Below are 25066 nucleotides of genomic sequence, written 5' to 3' on the forward strand. Positions count from 1 at the left end.
AGTAAGGAGAACTCTCCTCCAAGCAAGAAGAGGGTGACCTGTGAGACAGGAGCCTGGAGCCCAGAGCCAAGGGGCTCACAGGTCCTGAACATCCAGGAGATTTATCTTAGATGACAGGGAGAAACACTGAGGGGAAAAAAAGGTATAAAATGTAAAAACATCAAAGTAGCATCACACCAGTTGGAATAGCCATCATTAAAAAGTCCACAAACAATAAATGCTGGAGAGGGTGTGAAGAAAGGTGAACCCTCCTACACTGCTGGTGAGAATGTAGTTTGGTGCAGCCATTGTGGAAAACAGTATGGAGATTCCTCAAAAGACTAAAAGTAGACATACCATATGATCCAGCAATCCCACTCCTTGGCATATATGCAGAGGGAACTCTAATTCAAAAAGATACATGCACCCCAATGTTCATAGCAGCACTATTTACAGTAGCCAAGACATAGAAACAACCTAAATGTCCATTGACAGATGACTGGATAAAGAAGTTGTGGTATAGTTTTATAATGGAATACTACTCAGCCATTAAAAAAGAATAAAATAATGCTATTTGCAGCAACATAGATGGACCTGGAAATCATCATTCTAAGTGAAGTAAGTCAGAAAGAGGAAGAAAAATAGCATATGATCTCACACATATGTGGAATCTAAAAATAATAATAATAATACACAAATGAACTTAAGTATAAAACAGAAACAGATCACAGACTTAGAAATAAACTTATGGTTACCAGGGGAAAGGGACTATAAAGGGATAAATTAGGAGTTTGAGATTTGCAAATACTAACTACTATATATAAAATAGATAAACAACAAATTTCTTTTGTGTAGCACAGTGTATTATATTCAATACCTTGTAGTAATGTAAAATGAAAAAGAATCTGAAAAGGAATATATGTATGACTGAAACATTATGCTGTACACCAGAAATTGGTGCAACATTGTAAACTGACTAGACTACAATTTTAAAAAAAGTGAAAAATAAAAACAGACAGAGAACTTTGCCACATTTCACAACTTACTAAGCCTCTTGGCAGCTTTTAGCCTGTTTCTTATCAAGGTCTGGATAATGACCACGCCCAGGGGCATGCCTCAAGCAGGCTGGGAAGTTAGGGAGCACAGCCCTCTCCTCCAGTGCTCTCCTCCCCACTCTGAGGAGTCACAAAATAAGCCATATGCCAGCCCCAGTCACCCACGGAAGCCAAGTTCTCCCCACTGTTGGGGCTTTCCAACCTGAAGTCCAGCCCAGCTTGGAACGCCCCAGGGTCTTCTGAACCCATGAAGCTGTTCCTCTGCACTTTGCCACCTTTAACTCTGTGGATCCCACATCCTCCTCATGCCCCTGGAGAAAGTGATTTGTGTGACTGACGAGGTAAAGCGAGAAGGTTATACGGCAGGGAGTGATTGATTCCCTGGGGCTTTATTGTAATCACTTTAATCTGCTGGAACTCATCTGGTATGAATTTGGGAACCGTGCAGCATTTCACTGAAACTCCCCCTTAACGCAGCCCTTGCTCTGCTGGCCTCGGTGGTTGCAGAGTTTGCCATGTTTATGATTTGGCCCCAGGCTCCTGATTAATGGGCCTTGAAAGGAGGGTGTGGAATGTGTAGGCGCCTTGAGTTGTGCTTTTCTTGGGAAAGAAACAAACAGAAATATCTGCCTTGAAGTGCGTCTGGGCTCTGCCTTCCTTGAAAGAGAAGGAAATCCATTTGTGCTTCCCCGGTCCCATCGGGGTGGAGAAGCATCTGGCACCTGTATGGTCTATGAGCTCTTGGTGTTTGCAGATCGATGGGGAGAAGAGGTGGGATTGCTGAGATCTCTCTAACAAGAAATTCAGGTAGTTCCATTGCCAGACCCATCAGGGTTAATTTTTAAAAAGACACTCAGTTCGGGGTCAGCTTCTCCTATTTTAACAGCTCTCCTGGTCCAATTTGCCCATGGTGGACATCAGGGAACTTGGGGTCAGGTCCCCAGGCCTACTGACTTCAGACAGGTCACCTAACCTTTCTCCCCACATCCATTCCTCAGTCCATTTAATAAGCACTTCTTGGATCGACCTTACAGAAGGATTCTCTGTGCGTTGCATCCACTGGGCATCAGGGTACCAAGATCGGGAAAGCAGAAGCTCACAGTTCCTGAGCATAAAGGAGATTTATCTTAAATGGCAGGAAGGAACTTTGAGAAATAAAAAGATCCCAGTGGTCGTGAGGACTAGTGCACCTTTTGAGCTTCATCTTCAGAGCCTCCTCTGCAAAAACCTCCTGCTTGCAATTCATGGAATGGTCAGGCAGTGTTCCCATTATCCTCTGAGCCTTTGGTAAATAAATAGAAAGCAAGAAAACAGACGTGCCCTCGTCACCTTGATGGAGCTGTGTAGTTAGTGACAGGCTGATAGTAAGAACTATGGCATCTCAAGGTGAAATGTGCGCACGCCTTCACAGTTGACAAAGCACTTTCACACACACTTACTCCTTGCAGCCAAGGCCTTTGGTCAGCGCCCTATGCAAGTGAGGATGCTGGCACAGAGGCTCAGTGCTGTTGAGTGACTTTCCCCAGAACACAGCAGGAATGTGGCCTGATGGAGACAGGCAGTGTGGCCCTCCCAGGTTTCAATCAGACAGCCCAGAATTTAATCCTGGCAGCTCACCTGCTCTAGGGTCGGGCAAGTAATTAATGTCTCCGATGCCTGTTCCTTTCTTAGGTTAGCAAAGGCGATAAGATCGCCTGCTTTGTGGAGCTCCTGTGTCAGAGTGTCTGCCGCCTGTCTGTTTCCCAGGAGCAGGCCAATATATAGCGGGTGCTCAGGAGACCTAAGATCAGCTCCTGGCTTCTTTCCCTCCTGTGTTGCACGCCCTGGACATATTACACAGATGTTAACAGACAGCAGTAACCAGAAGACAATGGTCAATTTGTGGGTTTGCTGGCAGATCTCAACGAATGTCAGTGATGCCCAGACCTGGCTCTTGGGTCACCTGGCAGCTGGTGTCATCCATGCTCCCTTGTCTGGCACTGCCTACTGTGAACTCAAGATTCAGGGGCCCGCGTGGACCTGAAGTTCCAAAATCCTCAAAGCAGCCATGTGACCCCCGACAATGCCACTCTTCACCCTATGGGAACTTGCAGCCCATGTGACCCAGCGGAAGGGCATTGCTGCCTCTGATGAGACATCATGAGGATCCTACTAGGTTTTGAAAAGAATCCAGCAGTGAGAAACAGGGAAAAGAAAAAGCCTGTGGTGAGCGCCTACACTGGACTCTGAACCCTGCCAGCCCCCTGCTTCTGCTCCTGCTAGTTCCCCACTCCGGCCTCATCTGTATCTCAGCAGCTGGGGAGGAAAGGGAGTGGAGGGGGGTTAAAATGCGAGGACCTTCCACCAGGATCAGGACAGCAGCCACAGGACCCTGATCTACTGCGTCCCTGGCTGAACGCCTGGGGCTGGGCTGCCCTGGCTCTCCAGCGAGCACGCCCAGGCATCCCCCGCTCCTCTCCTCCTCCCTCCCTGCTCAGGGGCCCCACTGAGGACCCCTCTAGCACCCCCCTACCATGCTGTAGGATCAAGGCCAGGCCTGACATATGGGAGGGGGACCACATCCTCTTCTCTGAAGCAACTGCTCCTTCCCCACTTTAAATGTGCAAAGGGAGAGAAAGAGCCTAGATCTAATCTTCCCTGAGGCAAGTCCACCCTTCCCTCCCTCGGTCTATTTACGAGAAATAGTAAATTCCCCCACTCTGGCCGGAGTTTTTTCACTTGGGTTTTAGTCACTTGTGACTGTAAAAATTGGCTAATATAAGAAACCTTACAAAAGGTTCGTTGACGTTCTGTTCTAACAAGCGGGTGGAATTTTTATATCCCTGCTGTTTCCATTATAAAAGTTTCCTAAAATTACATTTCATCTTAAACCGAGCCAAACTGCTAGGCTGAAAGGTGTCCCATGAAAGTCCACTGGGCGCCCTGAGATTTCAGAGGCCTTGTCCACCCAGCTCGTCCAAACAGACCACCCGCACCCAGGAGCCTCCTGTGTTCATGGATTCTTGACACAGTCCAAGCCCAGCGCCGTAACTGGCCAGGTTCCCCTTCTAACAGAAGCCCTTCCTGAGAGACAGGGCTTGGCGAGGCAAGGGGTGGACTGTCCTAGATGCGGTGATGGGCCCTCAGGCCCCCTTTCCCACCTGAAGGACTTGTTCCTTCCAAGCACTAGGAATGCCACTGGCTGATGGTCACCCTGAAGCCACCACATCAGAAGCTGCCCTGTGCTGGAGAAAGAAGCCTCACCAGTGGGCAGGCTCTTTCCAGGGTGGCAACACCAGAAACCCATCAGGATGGGAGCATGAGGGCCCCCTTCCCTCAGAGTCAGGACTCTTAACTGGGACCTTGTTAAGGCTACATCACAGCCCAACATCCCCCTCTGCTCAATCCTGCTTCCCTCCCCTTCCACAGGTACCAACCATGGGAGTATTCCAGAATAGACTTTCTGCATGTTAAAAACCAGAGATGAAGACATAGTCTCTGATCCTAGCAGTTCCTGGGATTGAGCATTTTCAGGAGCTCCCTTTTGCCTCCAGAACTCTGTGGCATTCCCAGCCATGGTCCAGTGAAGCCAACCATGGTGGTTCTGGTCATCCTGGGCATGTCCTGCCAGGGAAGCACTGGCTGGAGTCAGGTGGCTGTGTCTGGAGAGAAAAGCAGTGACATGAAGCTGGAGGTAGAGGGACAGGAGGGCTGTGGGAGGCATTTTGGTTCCTGGCCAAGCCCTTCCAAGTGGGCCTGTGATGGTGGAAGGTGGAGCTGCCAGCTGATGGAAGCTCTGCAGGACAGAGTGTGGCATAGTGGACAAAGAGCAACCACTACAGCCAGCACAAAGCAGAGCACAGCCTCCACTCAGCCGCGGGAGAGGTGGGGCTCACACAGCCCATGGCACCGATGGTGGCTTTAGGGCTGGTCCCAGTGGCAGGACCAGTGTCGACGTGTCCTCAAATAGCTGTGTGGGACACACATCTGCAGCCAGATGCCCTTGGAGCAGGGGCTCTGTGAAGTGAGGGCTCCAGGGACAGGGGCAGAGTTACCATATCTTGAAGATGAAGCCCACTTGTCACCGCAGGCTGGGGAGGGTGGGGGCAGCGAGGAGCACTTTCTCCCTCCTTGGTCAGACACTCGAGGTGTCTGTGACCTGCTCACAACCTGCCTTCCCTGTCCTCCCCCTTGGTCTCCCCTTGCACATCTGATACTTTACCAAATCGTGCTCCTCGGTGCCCCCAACATGCTTCCAGTTTCCTCACCCTCTCTTTGGCTCCCCTAGCCCTCTCCCTCCATCTATCTCATTTTTATTTTTAGATTCTTTTAGTCTTCAGCCTTTAGCTCAGAAACTCCCTCCTTCATCCAACCCTTCAAACTGCCACAGAGATGTGCCTCTCCTCTGCCCTCCCCCTTCCCCATCCACCCCCTCCCCCTGCTCCTTTCCAGAGACACATGAATATTCTTGTTGTAACTCAAGACCTCAAGCCCCTCATGATGAGACACTCCCTTCCTCCTGCCCTAGAGGGTTCATGCAGCATAAAGGGAGGGGAGAACCTGGGATTTGTGGTTGAGTGCGAGTTCAAATCCCATCTTTTCTGTTTACTCATGACACACTCCATGAGCCTGTTCCTCATTGTGGCCACAGAGGGATGGGTAACAATGTGTAGGCACCAGGTGAGCTGCGAAGGCTTTTCCTCCAGGAAGCAGAAAAGCTTCTGAGGAGTTTGGGTTGTCCACTCCGACTTCCACCTGTAAGCCATGTTCTTGGGGGTCAGTCTCTGCCAGGATCTCCAGTCACCTCCTGAAAGGGAGGAGGAAGAGCCAGGAAACTGCAGGGGAGGTGTGTGCAGGGCAGATTGGAAGCAAGGAACACTGAGGCATCTCTGGTTGCCCCCGAGGGGCAGTCCTGGTGCTTAAATGTGACAGCTGCGGTTGGAGATGCCTTGGTCTGTGTTATCACTCAGGGAAAGCAAATACACAGGGGAGAGGGGCCAGGGAAGCTGTTGAGCACCGAAGGACTAGAATGGAGATGCCTATCCAAATTCTTTCTCCAAATAGATCCCAGGGGGCAGGGGGCTTACTGGGCGGGAACACAGAGCCTTTCGTCGCTGCTGGCTGGCCTTTCTCAGCATTAACCCATCCTTCATGAGCTGACCTGCCAGAGGCAGAAAGGGTGGGGCTCACACCCATGCTGGGCTCCAAAGCATCCCAAACCCGAAGCTACTTAAGCCAAATGGGTTCTGTCCAAGGTGCCTGGGTGTTGGGTGGAGACTCCGGCCAGCTGCAATGCTGAGTGCGTCTCTTTCCACCTTGGCTGTGATCTGAGCTGAACTTAGCATTCGCTACGCAGTTCACAGGGTTGGGCCCACAATGCACGTGGTAGGCCGGGCTGGGAAGGTAGAAAGGGCCAGGCTGGGAGATTAAGGCTCTTTCCTGGGGCATACTGGGTGCTTCCACCTACTAGTGTCCTTCTTCGCTGGACACAGATCTTGTGGGGAGCCAGAAATGGGGAGCTGGCCACTGTGAGGCCTAACAGGTAGCTGTCCATGCAGTCCAGTTTCTGCTTTTTTTTCTTATCTGCAAACTAAATATATCTACCATCTGGCAACCTGGGGAGATGGAGGTCAAATTTTGCAAACATGAAGCATTTCCACCCGAATAAACAAGTTTTGTTTTTTTTTTCTCTTGGTCCCCTGTCATTCTCAGAATCCATCCAGCTGTTCACAGGCTGGGTTACATCCCGGCCTTAGATACACTCTGGGGCCTGGACAGGCACACACCTGGGCTGGCTGAGCTGGAGGAGAGTAAAAGCAGGTCTTACTTCTATGGCCTGGGTGGAAGATGCCTACAGTTGTTTCGGAGCTGGGGGGAGGTGACAGCCACCCCAGCCTGGCCCTGCCCTCACTGCTCTCCCTGGGGTCCTGGAATTGGAGGCTTGCTCCTGGGAGGGTGACTGACAGAGATACACACAAGCACCCTCTTCTTCCTACCAAGATGCTGCTCCTGGGAATTGTCTGCCCCGCTCAACCTCAGCACAGCTCTGTGTCCTGTCCACCTTCAGTCTCCTCCCACGTCCCCCCATCCCTTTCCCCAGAGCTGATGGAGAGCTGGCCCTGGACAAAGAGACCAATTTATCTTCACTCCCATCTCCTATCAGTTCCTAGGCCTGCAGACAGGCTGGTTCTTATGGAAACCACGATTGCCCAAATTCCAGGGGTTGGAGTTTACCAAAAATAAGCTCCCAGTTAAGAGCCTGTTAAGGGGCCAGGCTTAAAGCAGCAAGAGGGTAGGTATGAGGCTCAAAACCTGTTTTTTCTGGCTATCAGATCTGATCCAGAGACCAGTTGTGTACAGACACCTGCCTAAGAAGCCCCCTGTGTTAAGACGGAGGCAGCAGGCAGTGACCACTGGCAATGAATCCTTTACCCAACGTCTTGCTAAGGTCAAATCGACCGAAGCAGAGGCACCTTCACCCCTGCATGAGCAGCTGCTTCCTACCAGCACTGCCAGGCCTCTCAGTGTCTGCACCAGTCTTTAGTGGTCCTGTAGCTGAGGGCGTGACAACCCCCAGGACCCAGTGCCCCACCCACAACCTGAGCATCCTCCCTCAAGTCTCTGAGTCCTGGATTCCTCATCGGCAAAATGGGGATGAGAACCTCCATCTCATTTCAGTTTGGTCAGACAGAATTGTATGTGAGAACTGCATACAAGAGCTGTAAATTGGAGAAGAAGTAAAAAAATAAAAAAATAAAGTGCAAATAAAAATAAATGATAATACTATCAAGAGATTCTGTTTGGGGGTGATTACATTTATTTATTAATTTATTTTTTTTAGAGGAGATACTGGGGATTGAACCCAGGACCTCGTGCATGCTAAACATGTGCTCTACCACTTGAGCTATACCCTCCCCCCAAATGATAATACTAAGTGCCGGCATTCCCTGTTCTTAGACAGAATGGAAGGGCACCCCCTCAGACCTTCTGGCTCCACCGAGAAGGGAGAGAGATCCCACCCCCTCTTCTAGCTCCTGTGACCACCATTCCATTCCAAGGACCTGGGGCCAGGGCATGACCTTGGCTATGAGGACTGCGGGTCTGCTAAGGTGGGGATGAGGGGGCTCCTCCTTGGGAGCCCAGAGCCATGCCTGGAGTCCCCCAGGAAGGTGCTGGTGGGTGTGGAACAGGGAGCCCGTGGCCCCACTGCAGGCCTCAGACACAGACCGAGGGTCACCAAGCCTCATTCTAGTCTTTTCGATCAGCTATGCTGTAGGTTTATTAAACTGCCTGCCTTTGGCTCTAGGGCAGAGTCTAATCACGAGGTTACAGACCCCTCCTGCACACCAGCCAAGGCTCCTGAAGTGAGCCTAGGGTCAGGAGGGAGTCTGCACTCCCAAGTCCAAAGCAACCAAGGGCCAGGCACATCCAGGCCCAGACTGAGGATATGACAGGAACACACAGGCCATATCACCAGCTCTGGTCGGAATCTTGAATCTTGTCTGCATCGCCAGTTCAGGTGTTGGGAAGTCCCCTCACTCTCTGGGCCTGGGCATCTGCACTCCCAAGAGTGGGACCAGCACCCTTACCCTGCAGTGCTGCGGGGAAGCTCCCATGAGCCGGCGGTGTGACCCATCTCTGTAATCATCAAGATCCGTCTGACCTTCATCCATTCTGCGGTTGGCACCACACACAAGACCTACAGGCTAACTGCAAACATTTAAACTCTGATTTCCGTTTAAGCTCGCCCAGACCTTTGCAGAGTCCAACGGGCTCTTCCGACCAAGGCATGCGACGTTATCCAGCCAAGACTACCATCTCTGTGTGGTGGAATATCAAACAAGGACGGGCCTTCTGTGAGCACGGGGAGGAAACAGAAGCCACTGCTGCACAGACCAGTGATGCCGTTGGACCAGGTACAAACTGAGGCCATCCGTCTCCGTGACAATGGCCTGGGTGTGCAGAGACCCTTACCCCATCCGGCCAGGACAGTACAGTCTGCTTTTCTTGGCGCACCCTGGGCAGGGGTGCCTGACTCCTCCTGAATTATGAGTGCTCGGGGCTTGAGCTTCCTGCTCAAAACCTCAACTCCAGTCGACTGGTAGACAGAATTATACCCACACTGACCTGCCAAAGAAGCCGCAGAAGTAAATATTGCCTCGGGTCAGAGCCCCTCCTGGAATCTCAGAACTTTGTTGAAAGCTGCCGAGGCAGGGGTAATACATCACCACCATCCGCCTCTGTTTACAATCGGGTAATGCCTTTTATGACTGCCTCTCTCTATCCTGAATATTTGTTTTATTGCCCCTGTAGGGAGATTTTTCCATTTGGCAAAAATCATCAGATGGTTTCAGTCATGTTAACAACTGCTCATTAAATGCAGAGGAGTAAACAGAGAAATAAAGGTTTGTTTCTTTGCTATTCTTTCTTTCTTTCTTTCTTTTTTAATTTATGAAAGAAAATCATGAGATAGGCAATGGAGGGTGAAGAGGACCCAGACATTGCCCTCCTTAGCTCCTGCCTGGGTGGGCATTCCCCAGGAAGCCCTCCCTGACTTTCAGAGAGGCCATTCCTGCAGCGAGGAGAGGATAAAGTTTTCGATCTGTTTCAACGGGAGGGCTTGCTGTGTGATACTGGGTTTGGGGCCCCTGATGCTTGATTCTTCTTCCTCTGAGGTCCAAAAAGCAGGAGGCAGACCTTTCTGTTCCTGGTGGAAAAGGCATTTCCGGGCTAGAGCAGCACCCGGAGAGAACTGGTGTGGAGGGGTTGAAGGGGAGAGTCAGATGGATGAGTGGGTGGCTGGCTGGCTGGATGGATGGATGGATGGATGGCTTGGTGAGTAGACAGATAGATGGACAGATAAATGGATGGATGGATGGATAAGTGGATGGATGGATAGACAATGGATTGGTGGGTGGATGATGGATAGATATGGATGAATGGATGGATGGGTGGATGGATAGAGAGACGGATTGGTGGGTGGATGATGAATGGATGGGTGGATGGTTGAATGAATGGATGAGTGGGGTAGCAGAAGGGTGGATGGATGAGTGGAAGGTTGGATTGCAGATTTATGGAGGAAATATAGCACCTCTTGGTGGCAAAGGGCTGTGAGGCAAAATTTGGGTACTCTATAGAGACAAAGAGAGCATCAGGGATCAATCATCCTGGCTGCAAACATAGACACTTCATTCTGGGAACCTAAGAAGAGGAAGGTGGCTGGAAGCTGAAAATCAGTGAGGTTTCATGGGTGAGACCCAAACTCTTAGTAAGTATCTTGGATTTGTATTATTTAAAAACAATGACACCCCTAATTTACACAGTTTTACTGATAAATTATTCCCAGACAAAAACATCTTTTAATGATCAACTTACTTAAATCTCTTCAGTCTGCTCCCAGGCAGTGTGGTGGGGGGATGAATACCTAGGAGGTGCTGGCAATCCTCCCCATCCGAGCCCATCTCCCACTTACAGCCCCTGGGCCAGGCTGCCAGTGGGACCTGCCTTTGCACTTGGCCTTGAAAGGCTCTCTGGGCAGCCTCCATGTGCGGTCTGGTCCAGCACATCTGTGCAGCCAGACTGCAGCTTCCGACCACAGGGATGTAAGGTGGAGAGAGAAGAACGAGTCCCTCATCTGAACAAGGAGGGCCAGTGGGGCTGGGATGCTGGCTTCTCTGACCAGGGGACCAGCTGTGTGGGCAGGAGGCCCAGCTCCTCCTCCATGACCTGCAACAACTCTTGACCTCTTTCTTCATCTGCAAATCCCTCTAGATAAGATAATGCTCATGTGATGCTCATGCCTGGAATGATGGCGCCTCCTCTTCCCCCATACACAGTTCATGGCACCTAAAACAGACGGAACGGGTATCAGCAGCCAGACTTCACTTACATCACTTATGTCTGCCCAGACCAGAGGAAGAGGCGGGCTAGTGATGCTGGAGAGAAGAGGCCTGCATCTCCTTGCTTTGGGCATGACCAGGACTATTTCTGGAAGGTCAGGGTTGGGACTAGTACATTGTTAAACTGTTCACAGCAGAAAAGAGAGCAAAAAAAAAAAAAAATTGCCATACTGCTTTAACGCATCACTTTCCAGTGTAATAAAACTCTGTTGTAATAAAATTCAAGAAAGTTGAGCCCCTCACTGAGAAAGTGGGTGATTCCAGAACTTGCCTTCCCAATGCCTTTCCCACCCTCTGGCCACACGTCCTGAAGTCCCAGGAAGAAAGCCCACAGAGAGGGGCTCCATCATATCTTGGAGAGTTGGAGAGTGTAGACTCCGGAGTAAGGTTACCAGACTCAACAAATAAACATCCTGCACGCCTAGTTAAACTTGAATTTCAGATGAAGAACAAATAATTCTTTTTAGGGTAAGTATGTCCCATGCAATATTTGGAAAATATTTATACTGAAAAAAAAAAGACATGTTTACCTGAAATTCAAATTTAACTGGGTGTCCTCTATGTTAGATGGCAAACCCACTTTTCTGTCTTTAACCAGGAACAAACTTACTCCAGAGCCAGGCTCAGTTGATTTAAATCCCGCTCTGTCAAAGAGTAGTTGTGTGATCTTAGCTCCCAAATCTGGGGAAAGGGGTCAACATTGAGCCCACCTTGTAGGTAGATGTGAGGATAAAGGAGGCAAAAAGTATTCAACACTGAGTAGCTCCTGTATAAATGTTATTTACCTCGCCCCCCAAGGCCCCCAATTTCTATCACTCAGGGGTTGATGGTGGTGACTGGGGCATATCTAATTCCAGAAACTCTGATGGAGCCTCAGACACTGAGACCAGCCTGCCCAGAGGCAGGGGTACTAGGAGAGAGGGATAGGGTCAGGATGGGCGGAGCAAATCTGAATCTGACTCTCCTGATATTGGCAATGGGGTGCAGGCAGAGTTGAGCTGGTGTGTGGAAGCTGGTGTTGGGGTTGAGGACAGGTGGATGTCCCAGAAAATACCACCCCTGCTTTAGGAGTGTTCACCGAGGAAGAGCCTTTGGGTACAGCCACCTGAGACAGAAGATCTGGCTTGCTGGAGGTGCACCTTCACCTAAGGTGAGCCCTGTCTGCATGTGTGTCCCAAAGCCAGCCAGAACCCAGCACCCAGCCCCACATGCAGGAGCCCTGGTCCAGCCTCCCTGGGTCCTTCCCTCTGGGATGAACTGGGGCTCTTGGAACTGGCTCCTGAGGCCAACTTGGGTGCTGGGCCCTGGACTCCATACAGGAGTATGGAGAATACAGGACTCCAAGAGGTCCCCTAGACATCTGCCCTGGAAGTGACTTCGCTCCCTGAACACACTGATGTTCTGGAATCCAGAGACGCTGCTCCCGAGAGTAGTTTCCTTGCCCCTGGTCCACTCGGCCAAGACCTTGAACTGCTCTGAACTTCAAAGCTGAGACAGTAGGGCTTATTCTGTCTGTTTGATCTTTGTGAAAATCAAATGTGACACATTCAGAGAAAGCAAACTGAAGTCCTGTGTAAATATCTTCCTGAAGGCCTTCTCTGTGCCAAGTGCTTTCACACATAGTCAATCCCAATGCCAACCTTGAGGGGTGATATACCCATTCCACGATGACAGCATCGAGGCTCGGAGGTTTTGTCTTTCTCCTGGGGCCTCTAGTTCCCAGGCTAGGACACATGCTGGTGAACCCCAGTGTGAGGTGTCAAAGGTGGGACAGCAGGTGTGGGTGGGCTGCAGCACGCACAGCTGCCTCCTGGCTGTGCCCCTCCAGGCCTCACTCAAAGCTGTGTGAAGGAGGACTCATGATTGTAGGGGGAGGACCGTGGGACCCAGGGCCAGGAGTTGGTATCTCACGTGTCCCTACACTCTTCCTAGGACAAGAGCACTCCTGAATGAGCATTCTCTGGCCTCATCTGAATGGCAAGAGTGAAGATGCCATCCTCCCTTGTATGATATTGTCTTACCATTTTGAGACCAAATAGTTTGCTTAAAAGGTTGGGGCAGGGGAGTGGTAGTATCAAATAAAAAAAATTTAAGTTCTTATTTAGGCAGCATTTTCAAACTTCAGAGCTTTTGGTAACACCATCTGAAGTTTTGCTATATTCTCAACCACCTCTACTACTGCACGCTTTGTTAGTTTAAATCAGCTTAGGTTTTAAAACTTATATCATATATTTAAAAAATGAAATCCATCCTGAGCAATCTCTGAAATGTCTGCTTTAATGTGTTTTTTTTTTGCATTTTTTTCTTACGATTTTAAAAAATAAATCTATAAACCTCTGTTTTTAAAAATAACGTTCCAACATAACGCCATTTGCAGCAACATGGATGCTCCTGGAGAATGTCATTCTAAGTGAAGTAAGTCAGAAAGAGAAAGAAAAATACCATATGAGATCGCTCATATGTGGAATCTAAACAAACAAAAACAAACAAACAAAAACAAAGCGTAAATACAGGACAGAAATAGACTCATAGACAGAGAATACAGACTTGTGGTTGCCAGAGGGGCAGAGGGTGGGAAGGGATAGACTGGGATTTCAAAATTGTAGAATAGATAAACAAGATTATACTGTATAGCACAGGGAAATATACACAAAATGTTATGGTAGCTCACAGAGAAAAAAATGTGACAATGAGTGTGTATATGTCCATGTATGACTGAAAAATTGTGCTGAACACTGGAATTTAACACAACATCGTAAAATGATTATAAATCAATAAAAAATGTTTTAAAATAAATAAATAAATAAAAATAACGTTTTCAGAGGACCACCTAAAGGCAACTTATCAGTTTCACACCGGAAAACGATGATTTGGTGCAAACCTTCCAATCTGTACTAAGGTACAACCTTCTCTAAATGCCCAGCCGCTGAACTCTGAGGGTGTGAAAAGCCTAGGCTGCACAGAGGGCGATGGGCAGGCACCTGGACTGGGCACCAGGGGTCTAGAAACCGTAACACAAAATTGAGCCTTGGAGATGCACCTGTCTTTAAACAGCCAGACCCCCGCCTCCCTCTCACCTTGAACTCCTCATGACTAAGGTGTCCCGGAGGAGCAGGGGCTCTGAGAGCTGAGTGTGTGTGTGTGTGTGTGGAGGGGGATCTGCTAGATCTCACGGGGAAGGTGCCATTGCTTTGGCAGAGAAAAAAGGTGGAGCCTTGTAAGCAGAGATAGTGGCATAAGCAAAGGACAGAGGTGAAAGGGTGGTGGTGGGTCCTGCTGCCCTGAATTTGGGAGGCATCCCTGTGGCAGAGAATAGAGCCCAGGTTAAAAAAGGCACACAGTCTGATGCTTCTGGTCCCTGGAATGCTGACCTGCACAGAGTTTTCAGTTTAAATAGCTTGACAAATTTTGAATATTTTACCTAAAATGCAGATCCTTGGCTTCCTTATTTAAAATCCTAACTCGCTCCCCTTCCTTCTGGTCCATTCTCCCATAGCACTTAATGACATTTTATAGACTATATGTTTAATTACTTGGATTTAATGCTATTTTCTTTCTCGCCCCCCACCCCGGATGTAAACTCCAGGAGGACAGGGGTTTGTTGTTTTGTTTGTCTGTTTGTTTTTGCTCCCTTTACTAAAGTATTTTCAAATATTTATCCCATGTCTGGAACAGAACAGGTGCTCAGTAAGTATTCTGATGAATTAATGGCATTAAGTGGTGGGCACTGTTGGATCCCACACTAAAGTCTGTCCTGGGGCGCAGCCACGCAGGAGGCCCTAGTTTCCCTCTGGCCTGGCACACACGGGTAGCTCCCAGTGGCTCCCTTGGGCTGCGGGTGCAGCAAACCCATTTTGCGATCAAAAGGAAACAAGCCAGAGGCTTTGACGTTTGCTTTGGTTGGACTTGCAGGCGAGGGTCCGCTCGGCTCTCGCCGGGCCCTGGCCTTCATGGTGTACCCCGATGTCCTGGCCACCGGATTTGTGATTGAAAGTTGCAGCTTCATCTGTCTGCGCAGGACTCTGGGGCGGGCCTAAATCTTGGTCCCCTCGGACCCCAGGGGCGTGGGGGAGCCGGGAAGGGAGCGGGGATGAGAGACTTTGCCACCAGAGGGCGCCCGAGCTCAACCGCCGCGTTCTTGCTTGTACTCAGCGGTCTAGGGCGCAAGAGCTTGGCGATTTCCCGCCCCAGCTCTCCTCGAGCTGAGGTGGAGGTCGAGGAATGCCAAGGATTGTCTCATCCACTGGACTGTTAGTTCTTTAAGGGCAGGAACCAAGTCGGTGGGATTCCCGGTTCTATGGCCCAGTACCCAGGAGTGGGCCTCGCTCGGAGTAAATGAATGAGGAATGAATTGAATGAATGCAGTGTTCACAGCGCATCTAATTGGGTGCGAAAGTAGTTTGGAAAACAAAACAACACAAAAGGCACCCACCCCCACGGCCAGAATCCCGGAGCTCTCCTGCATATAGCTTCCTGCTGAATCGCTCCCTTTCGTGGCCTCCAGTTGGAGCAGCTGAGCCCAGGCCAGGCAGGCCCCGACCACTTCCCCAAAGGCCAGAACTCCCGCACTCCAGAGGCCGATCCCCTTGGATGCACGCGGGGACAGAACCCACTCCACTGTCAAGCTCTGAGGGAAAGGGCAGTGGGAGGTGGCTGGAGAGGCCTGTGACCACTAGCGAGGCCCAACGGGGCCCTCTTCCTGCGCCTCCCAGACCTGCTGGGGCCACCCCAGGTGTCCAAACTGGGGAGAGAGCGGCGGCCTGCCAGGAGGGCTGGACACCGCTGAGGGACGACCCCGTGGGGGCTCTCTGGACCGGAAAAGCCTTCCTGGGTGTGAGGGGAAGTGGGGAGTTCTCTCACCACTTTGGGTGGCGCAGGGCATCCATTGGGAGAGGCAGAAAATACTGACGTTTAAACAATTATTTCTAGCTTCCCTCCTTGAGTACTGTGTGTCAGCCTCGATGCTCAGCACTTCGCGGTGGTCGGGTGGAGGGTCTGGCCAATTCCCCCATTTCCACAACGTGGGCTGTGAACTGGGTTTAAATCACTTTACAGTTGAGAGAGCAGAGGTGCAAAGGGCTAAGTCAATCCCCATTTACTAAGAACCTCCGGGCCGACCTGCCTTTGTTTCCTTTCTGTGGCAGGGCATTACATTTTAATTTGGAGGGGGGAGGGGCAATAATTAGGTTTATTTATTTATTTAATGGGAGTACTGGGGATTGAACCCAGGACCTCGTGCACGCACCACTGAGTTATACCCTCCCCCCAGCATTCTATTTTAGAGCTTTGATTTTACAATTGAGGAAACTGAGGCTCAGCTATTAAGTGATAACGTTGGCTTGGAATCATGATAGTCGCTCTAACTGCAAAGACCTGTCTGGTTCCCTTGGTCCCAGCTGTCCCGGCCGCTGAGCAGCGAGCAGAGGCCACTGGTCAGCTCCACGTCCTACAGTCCCAAAACAGGATGCTCTTACCTACCTCGGGACGCCGCTGGCCTAGCTGGCTCTCACTACTAGGACTGACCTGTTTGTTTTTCCTTGGTTCTCATTCAGTTCCCGCCTTTGGGACTCGATCTCTCCATCTGCATAATGGGAACAATAACCAGCCCTGCGCAGCCCAGCCTCACCGAGCTGCTGGCTTCCGAGGTGAAGGTCTGGGGCCTACAGAGCAGGACCCTGTGGAACCTGAGCAGGTCAAAGGCTGGAGCGCTCTGCAGCCCCTGGAGCATCCCAGGCGCGGGGGAGGGGTGGGAGAGAGGAGACAGGGGGAGCGGCCGTTTGAGAGGGGGACGCTGGTCCGAGCCCCGGGCCACCGCCGGGATTCGGCTCCAGGCCCGCCCCTCGCCGCGCGCCCCGCCCCGCCCCGCCCCGCTCTCGCCTCTAAAGTTCCAGGCGCGCGCCTCCTGCTGCCACACTTTCACTCTTCGCCGCCGTCGCGTCCCCATTAGCGTCCGGCCTCCGTCCGCCCGCCGCCCGCTCGTGCCATGGATGCCAAGGTTGTCGCGGTGCTGGTCCTCGTGCTGACTGCGCTCTGCCTCAGCGACGGTGAGTGCGCTCGGCGGCGGAGGCGTGGGCAGGCGCCGGGCTCTGGGCTCAGTGCGGGGCCGCGGCTCCTCTGCCTGAGCCCGCGCCGTCCCGACCGAACCTACTCTGCGCCGCTTTGCACCGGGAAGGTGGAGGCCGCCCACTTCGCCGGAGTGCGCTCCCTCCCGGTGCAGTGTTCAAAGCCCCCGGCGTAGCGTCCCTGCCGCACCGAGGCTTCGCACCCCGCAGCCGGACTCGGGTTCCAGATCCGGGAAGCGGCCGCCAGACCTCGGGCTGGCTGCACAGTGAGGTCGGGCAAGATAACCGGGTGCGGGCGCCCCGAGGGCGCGTTTGGAGCCGAGGAGGTGTGGAGGTGTGGAGCCCAGTCCGGGGCCTCGGGCCCGGAACTTTGACCGCCCACCTCCCAGCTAGTGCCTTCCCGCTCCCAGCTCAGTTTCCAGAGGCAAGTGGGCTCGGAGGCCCCGCTGCGCACCGTGTTGGAGAAGCGATCGGCTGTTCTTGTGGGAGGGAGAGCTTTGCAAAGGCTGTCTCGTATCGCGACGCTCTCGTAGTGGCGATGCGATCGGGTGCAGCTGCGTGGCGTCCCCTCTACGCGAGGCCGGCCGTCTTTCTGTACCCACCTAAGCGAGGCTCCGCGGGCGCGTGGTACCGAGCAGCTGTCGGGTTTGCGCCACCCGCCTGGCCCGGCTTCTGTACAGCTCCGCTGTCCGTAGCGACTCTGCTAACCTGGGCGCGCATCCAGCGTCTGTCTTCCCTGCCTCTTCCTGGGGTCACCAAGAGAGGCCCGGGGGCCATCCGGATCTTGCATGCGCCTACCCAGCCCCCAAACCACACCTGCAGACAGGCGCCTTTGTCACCAGCCCAGCAAGCACTCTACCTCAGAGTGAGCGGTGCTGCAAAGTTAAGTCGCCAAGGCCTTAGGCCACTGGGAAAGGTGGTGTCCCGTTTCACTGCGAGAGGGGGAGAGCTTTTTTATTTCTTTTGAAGCTTAAGAGAAATCTCACTGTCCTGTTACAAGACACCACTGCTGCAAACCAAAATAAACTGTTGCTTCTGAACGCACAAAACATAACCACGTTGGCCAGGCCATGCTGAGCGTACTTGGCTGCGAACTTTCCAACAAATCCTGCAAAGGGTTGACACAGTTCTTGGTGCAGCTGAGGTCTGTGCAGGGCAGGAGAGCCTGGAGCAGTAGGCTGGGCTGGGGCTGAGGACAACTGCTAAGTTCCTGATGGTTGGTGGTGAGCAGGGAGCAAGGGTGAGTAAGTGAGCAGGCAGAAGGGTCTCTTGGCTGACCACCTGGGAAGTGTTCTTTAAAAGAGCAGCTGGTCAGAGCTGCAGAGGGACTAGCACCTAAAGGCAATGAAGAATTTTTTTCTCCTAAGCTGAAAAAGTAACCGGTCCTGGGTCTTCGTTTGGGTATTAACAGTTGAGTGATTTGATGAGAGTGGTGTCATGGCCCAGCTGTCTGAGGACATGGTTCCTTCTCTAGCTACCCCTTCTTCTGGGGGCCTGTAGGCCTGTAGACATGACTGAAATGCAGGGACTCAGGTCCTTGAGTGACCAAGGCGGAGCACAGAAGGAATAGGGGGCCCCATCCACTCCACAGAAGGAGTTGGGGCCCAATTCTGAGAAGGACTGGTTGCTCACCCTGCTGAGTTGCCCTCTTGACAGCCAAGGGCCAGGTCAGGGTCCTGGGCTCCCGGTTAGCCTGGTTCTCCTTGCATGCATAGGCTATTCTGAATAAGCACACCCCCCACAAAGCACAGGACACTGTGCCCCTGAGAGCAGCAGCAGCAGGGCTCTGCATCCCTGGTGTCACCAGGAGAGCATCCTGGACAGGGACTTCTAAGGAACAAGCACTTTCCAGCTGCTTGGGATCTGGGCTGCATGGACCTGCTTGGCCGTGTGTGACATCGGGAAGTGCTGAGACTGGATGGCTACCCAAGTCGGCCCGCAGCCTCTGGGATCCAACACTCACCCTCCCCTTGCTTTTTTACTCCCTGGAGCCTGTGTGTCCATGCTGTGTCCCCTGGTTCAGGCTTTGGTTCTGGCTCCTGCCTCCCTCCATTGGCTGACCTCAGCCAAGCAGGTGGGCCTCTGGATGCCCTGGGCTTCCAGGGTTTAAACCCAGGGTGGGCCCCATTCCCAGGACTGGCTGGAGGGGCTCGCAGGGGGCTCCTGTCTCTGCATGAGAGTGGAAGGAATGCTCCGGAGCAGAGCCAAGTTCACCCCAATCCTGGGTGACATCTGGGCCAGTCAAGCCTCTTGCCTATACAGAGTCATATCCAAAACAGTTGGAAAAATTAGTGCTGTTGGCAAAAAGCTGGCAGGAAGGTCACCAAGTGGACACAGCACCTAGTTCTCTTGGTAAGAACACTTGGGGCCCTGTCCCTTTAAAAAACCTGTTGAAATTCTCCACTTGACAGGCAGGCAAGTGGGTCCTGGGAGCAGGAATAAAAATTGCCTTTGAAGGAAATGGATAATCCCAGGGGTGAAGAGGGGAGAGGAGAAAAAGAGAAAGCTTGTATTTTGAGCTCAGAACAGGCTCTGATTTCTGGCCCGATCTCCACTGCCTGGTTAATGGAGTCAGAACAGTCTCTCAGAGACATAGGAGAGCGGCAGCCCCCACCCCTCTCAGCGCTGCCCCCAACATCTTTCATGCTGTGTGCCTTCTAGCTTGTTGTTGCTCTGGGGTTGGGGCCAGTTCTGCCTTGTGTTTTGCTTGTCTCTGAAGGACCCTCTAAGAATTCTAGGGAAACCTGGAGGCAGGACACTCAGAGGGGAGACTGGCTTTTCCTTACCCCAGGCTGCTCAGCCCCTAGCTCCAGGTCACTTTCCCAGGTGATCTGGTTACAGGGCAGTACAGACTTCTCCTGCAGGGACCCTGTGCATTTGCTAAAAGCCAGGCCCCTGCTGCAACTTTTTGGAGTTAGACCGGGTATAAACCTGACGGCTGCTCCAGGCTCTCCAGTCACTGAGCGCCTTGAAGCCAGGTTTTCTCCTTCCTGGTTTTTAGGGAGCCAAGTTCCGTCCTGAGGAGCCAGATGGTCTCCTTTCCCCCTGACGTAGTGGCTAAATAGGCTGCCATACCCAGATCATGCCACCCCTCAACTGCATGCAGCCTTTAGAAAAAAGATGAACTCCCTCCCTCACAAGTTTTCCTGCTGACTTTCCGGCCCTCTTGCCCCAAAGTGTAGAATTTCAGAACCACAAGGAGCCCTCTGGGAGCTCTGTAAACAGGCAAACTTTTTTTTTTTTAATCTCTGGACTAAATATTCTCAGACATACATTTAATCCCTGATGAAAGGATCCACAAATTCAAATAATTTAGGGTATTAAGTAGAGCTTGGATAATATCTGCAGAAAATGAGCAGGCGCGCAAGCACACACACAAATCCCAGCCCCTCCGGGCTTGCAATCCTAGACTCACAGGGTAAGCTGTGGGTTCTGCAGGAGCCCGTTGCTAATTTACACTAATGAGTGTCAATTATGGCATTTTGGAAATTGGCGAATTGGCAAACAAAGATGTAATACAACCCGGGAGGCTGTAGCATCCTGGCTCTGGCAATGAAAGGCACATTTGCCTCCAGCCCTGGAAGGGCAGGGGAGAAGGTGGGCCCCTGCCTGCCCTCTGGGGACTCCCAGGTAGGAAGGCAGCTGGGATTCTTTTGTGGCTGCCCGGGCTTAAGGTAAATGTCAAGAGAGAAGCCTGCAGGTGGGGGAGGGCAGCATTCCCAGGGGAGTGGCAGTGGCTCCTGGGATGAGACCTGTGCCGAGGAGGAGAGAGCCTGGGGTTTCCTTCTTCCCCCTCCCCATTCCCCTGGAGGAGTTTATTTGCAAAGAATAACGAAGAACCTCAGGACCTTGGCTTAAACGTTTTCTCCTGTGATTAATATCCTGTATCTTTCATCCTTTATCCTGAGTAGGGGGCATCTAATGTTAACTTCCCTGCCCTCCTAGGATCTGGCTCCCCTCAGGTCCAGCCTGAGCCCACAGAGCTCACTGTGCCACCCAAGGAGCAGGTCTTTGCCAGGATGTGCCTGTGACCCTGCCCATCGCTCCCCATCTGATCCCTCGGCTGCAGACCCAGACACACTTGTATCCCCAAGGCTTGGCAGGATAATAACAAGCTGCCTTGCTCTCATGACCTCTTCTAGGGAAACCAGTCAGCCTGAGCTACAGATGTCCCTGCCGATTCTTTGAGAGCCACGTCGCCAGAGCCAACGTCAAGCATCTCAAAATCCTCAACGCTCCGAACTGTGCCCTTCAGATTGTGTAAGTCTGAACATCATCCCCCAGGGATGCTGCATTTAACAGGCAGAGTAACACCTAACTCACCAGCTTGTTAGAGCTAGAGAAATGGCACATGCTGAATGTCCAGGCTTGCACCTGGCATAATTACAGCAGCAGATATCACCACCAGGCAGGGGTTCCAAAAGCCGCTCTTATTCTTTGTGCCCTAACCCTTGGTGCTGTGCTCAGAGAGGTCCTTGTCGCTTCTTTCCAAGCTTCCTCCCTTTACTGCAAGAGATGGGAGCACGTTCGGATGAGAAACATGGGCTTCACCAAAGCTTCTTTCTGCTAAAGTACAATAAATTATCCAGCCCCTGGCTAGTAACACTTCTGTCCTGCCAATATCAGGGCTTTGAGGCCCTAATTTAATCCTTTATCACCGAGCACAAACTCACAAGACCCAAATTCATTTGAAGTCATCATTAAACCATTTGGTGAAACTCAAAATTGCCAGCTCACTTAACTGCATTTTCTCAGACACAACAGATGAGTTTTTAGTTTTGCTGGTGCTGATGGCAGCTGCTAACCTTCGATTCCATTCATGTGGGAAATAGACAAAACGAAATCACACATACATGAGACACAAAGATCTCTCTCCTGGAGTACAGGAGGCTGGGCCAGGTGCAGGAAGAAAGATACACGTGGCCACCCATTGCTTGCCCTCCAGTGCCATGTGTCCCACGTGTTCCCGTGCTGTGACTGCACCCAGTGACCGTGGTCATGACTCCAGATGCCAAGGAGGTGAGGCTCGGGGTCTCCTGGGCAGAGCTCACCTCCTGAAAAGTCCCAGCTCTAAAAGCGAGATGGAGACGCAGCAGTTGGAACAAAAACTATACCCACTGACAACTCTCCACCCAGCACGTACTGGTTTTAGATTTGATTCTCTTTGTCTTTTTTTCCTAGCCTTTGCTTGAATGTATTTGTCATTTACAGTATGTTTTAGGGCACTAGAAGTTGAATGTGTATTTTTTTTTCATTTTCTTTGCTTATAATAAATACTACCTCTCCTTTGAGAGGTATTTAACCAGATACTGAATTCAGCGAGCATGAGCCTGCTTCCAGGGCAGACTCTGCCAGTTCCCTTGCCTGGGAATATATCTTGAGGTTGAAGAAGTCAAATAGACCCTCAGGTCTGTCTGGGCAAACACCACATTAATAAGCAGCAGTACCAGAATTGGACCTCCATCTCCCCTGCTTCCAGCCACACCCCTCTGCACAGCTCACTAGCTTACCTGGCAGTCGTGTGAAGACTCCTGTGGGTGTCCCCAGCCACTGTGCTGGCTGCAGGTGTTATCATAGACCCAGAATGGGTGGGTAGTGGTGTCTTAAGGCTGCTTGAGATTACCTGGTCCCCAGGGCTTATGGAGAGGATGCAGAGATAAGTGCAGGTCCTCCCCCAGGACTTTTCAGGGAGGGAGGCTATGAGTAGAGGTGAGAAGCAGGGGGGAAGGTCCAGTCTGAACTTTCAGAAAACAAATGAGACCTTGAATATTCAGTGAACTTGTAAGGTCTCTGGCAAACCCCCTACCTTACCCCTCGCCGTTCCTCCTCACACTGTCCGTCCCCTCTCCCCATCCCCCAGGCTATTATGTACCTATTTGTAGGTCTCCTGCCTCCAGGCTTACTCTTTTTTTTTTCCTTTCTTTTTAAATTTGTTTTTAATTGGATGTACTGGGAATTGAACCCCGGACCTGGTACATGCTAAGCATGTGCTTTACCACTGAGCTATACCCCTCCCCACCGAGGCTTACTCTTAAGTCTTTCTTCCACGTACTATCAAGATGATTTATCAAAATAAAAATCTGCTTCTGCCACCCTCCAGTTTGAAGTCCCCACAAGTACCCATCATAAATAAAATTACAGATAAAGCCCCACTGCTTTCCCCCTTATATCTGGCCACAAGCTTGAGTGTCCTGTCTCCCAAATTCCTCCACATCCTCTCGGCCCTGTTACCCCTTTGGGATATTTGCTCTTGCCTACCCCTTCTTTTTACTTTACTTGCCCAGCTCCTACTTATCCTTCAAAACCCAACTCAGATGTACCCTGTGTAAATTCTCCCCGGACTCCTTAAAGACTTTCTTTCACTTCCAGTATCTCTGGGGTGAAATTTACAGCACTGCTCACAGGGTCTCCCCAGCACCCCTGAGGTTCCTCCCGAACCTGAGCCTGCCAATTGGGGCACCCAGTTCCTGGAGGGTCCTGACCCTGGTGTCAGACGATGAGCCCATGCCCGGGTCACAGCCGTGACCCCTTCCGTTCAGCTGCACACTGTCGCCTCTTCTGTTTCGGCAGGGCAAGACTGAAGAGCACCAATAGACAAGTGTGCATTGATCCGAAACTGAAGTGGATTCAGGAATACCTGGAGAAAGCTTTAAACAAGTAAGCACAACAACCAAAAAGGACTTTCCACTAGAGCCACTTGAGGAAAGTTAAACCCATGTGTGAGATATGAAGGTGGGGGAGGAAGGTCTGAATGGTGAGGACCAGGTGTGCCTGGGAGGGCAGTGCATTGACCTGGGGACGGACGTGAGGTTTGCCCAGCCTATAGACAACTGCATTTATAGCATATGGTACAATATTGCAGCGTGTATTCATCCGTGTCCCGTACCCTTCACATTGGCTCCTTTTATAACTGGGGTTTTTCTAAGAAATTGTATCATCCCCATAAGCATTTTTCACCCATCCGTTCCCTCATGATCATCACCATCATCGTCATTCTCATTATCCTTCTTTAAATAGATGATTACTTCAAGATCTGTATTTGGTTTGCTTTGGAGATCCTCCTTTTCTCCCCTGGGGAGTCTGAGCACAGTCTGGTGATGGCCCAGGAGGGGGCTTAGAAAAGCATCCTTCCTCCAGAGGCTGAGGCTCAGAGGAAGACTGTGGGCGGCTCCTGCAGGGGGCGCCCCCTCCGGGGATGACAACCCAGATACTGACGAGTGCTAGGCAGCGGCCACCACCTTCCCCTCCTCTTTCAGGCTCAGTGATTGGGTGGGTGGAGAACCGCCATCACTGGGGACTGTGCTCAGAGACCCTCTCCGGATCACTCCCGGCCTCTCCCAGCCTCCCAGAGCATGCTGTCATCCTGCTTCTGCCTCTCATTTCTGTACGCGCCTAGCCGGAGGAGGGTGATGGCTGGGGTTCCCACCCGGCAGCCCCCTCCTCCCTTTGCCCGCCCCTCCTCCTCAGCAGGCCCTCTGTGAGATCCTTCTCTGGCCTCCTCCAGAATGGGCTGGCCCTCTCCTGGGGGTATGAGATCATGTCTCCGCCTTCCCATGAAAGACAGTCTTTGCGGAATCCAATGCAACTTTCAATCGGAGAGCTTGCTCCGAGGAATTTGGTTTCTGTGATTGCCTCTGAAGCCTGTGTATGCCATGGAGGCTGTACCAATTCTGAGGTTTCTGAAATCAGAAGTGGAGAGAAGTAGATGAATAAACAAGTCTCTGGCCACTCACCCCTCCTCCTGAAGCCACAGCATGGTTTCAGGTTCCAGTCAGAAATGTTGGCAAGATGAAATTCCCATGTGATCCACAGATGGGCCTGGTGGTATTTGTAACTTTTTGCGAGGCATTTTTTTATATATATTTTCGTGCACAATTTTTTAAACATTTCTTTAGTAAGCAAATGTATTTCAGAATATATTTATAGTCGAACAGTTCATATATTTGAGGTGGAGTCATACAAACGTCAGTAGGTTACATTTCTCTATTATCTGAAACTACTGGCAGTTTGTAAAGAAATATATATGATATATCCGTGTGATTGCAGCTTCATAATGTTAGCCACAGTGTATTTTTTCACTTGTACCAAAAAT

At 51.3% G+C, this 25066-nt stretch overlaps 1 protein-coding gene across 4 annotated transcripts in view; it reads left to right on the forward strand.

Annotated features, from left to right (window-relative positions):
- The first annotated feature begins 16798 nt into the window (after nucleotides 1-16798).
- The window catches only part of CXCL12 (C-X-C motif chemokine ligand 12), a 28749-nt gene continuing 20481 nt past the window's right edge, over nucleotides 16799-25066 (forward strand). For all 4 annotated transcript variants that reach the window (XM_010967075.3, XM_010967076.3, XM_074374412.1 and 1 more), the window contains exons 1-3: nucleotides 16799-16956; nucleotides 21117-21234; nucleotides 23545-23631. In XM_010967075.3, the coding sequence (XP_010965377.1) occupies nucleotides 16896-16956; nucleotides 21117-21234; nucleotides 23545-23631 (266 nt within the window). In that variant the 5' untranslated portion in view covers nucleotides 16799-16895. The remainder of the gene's footprint in view (nucleotides 16957-21116; nucleotides 21235-23544; nucleotides 23632-25066) is intronic.

Source organism: Camelus bactrianus, chromosome 11, assembly GCF_048773025.1.
Source record: "Camelus bactrianus isolate YW-2024 breed Bactrian camel chromosome 11, ASM4877302v1, whole genome shotgun sequence".
Classification (NCBI taxonomy): domain Eukaryota; kingdom Metazoa; phylum Chordata; class Mammalia; order Artiodactyla; family Camelidae; genus Camelus; species Camelus bactrianus.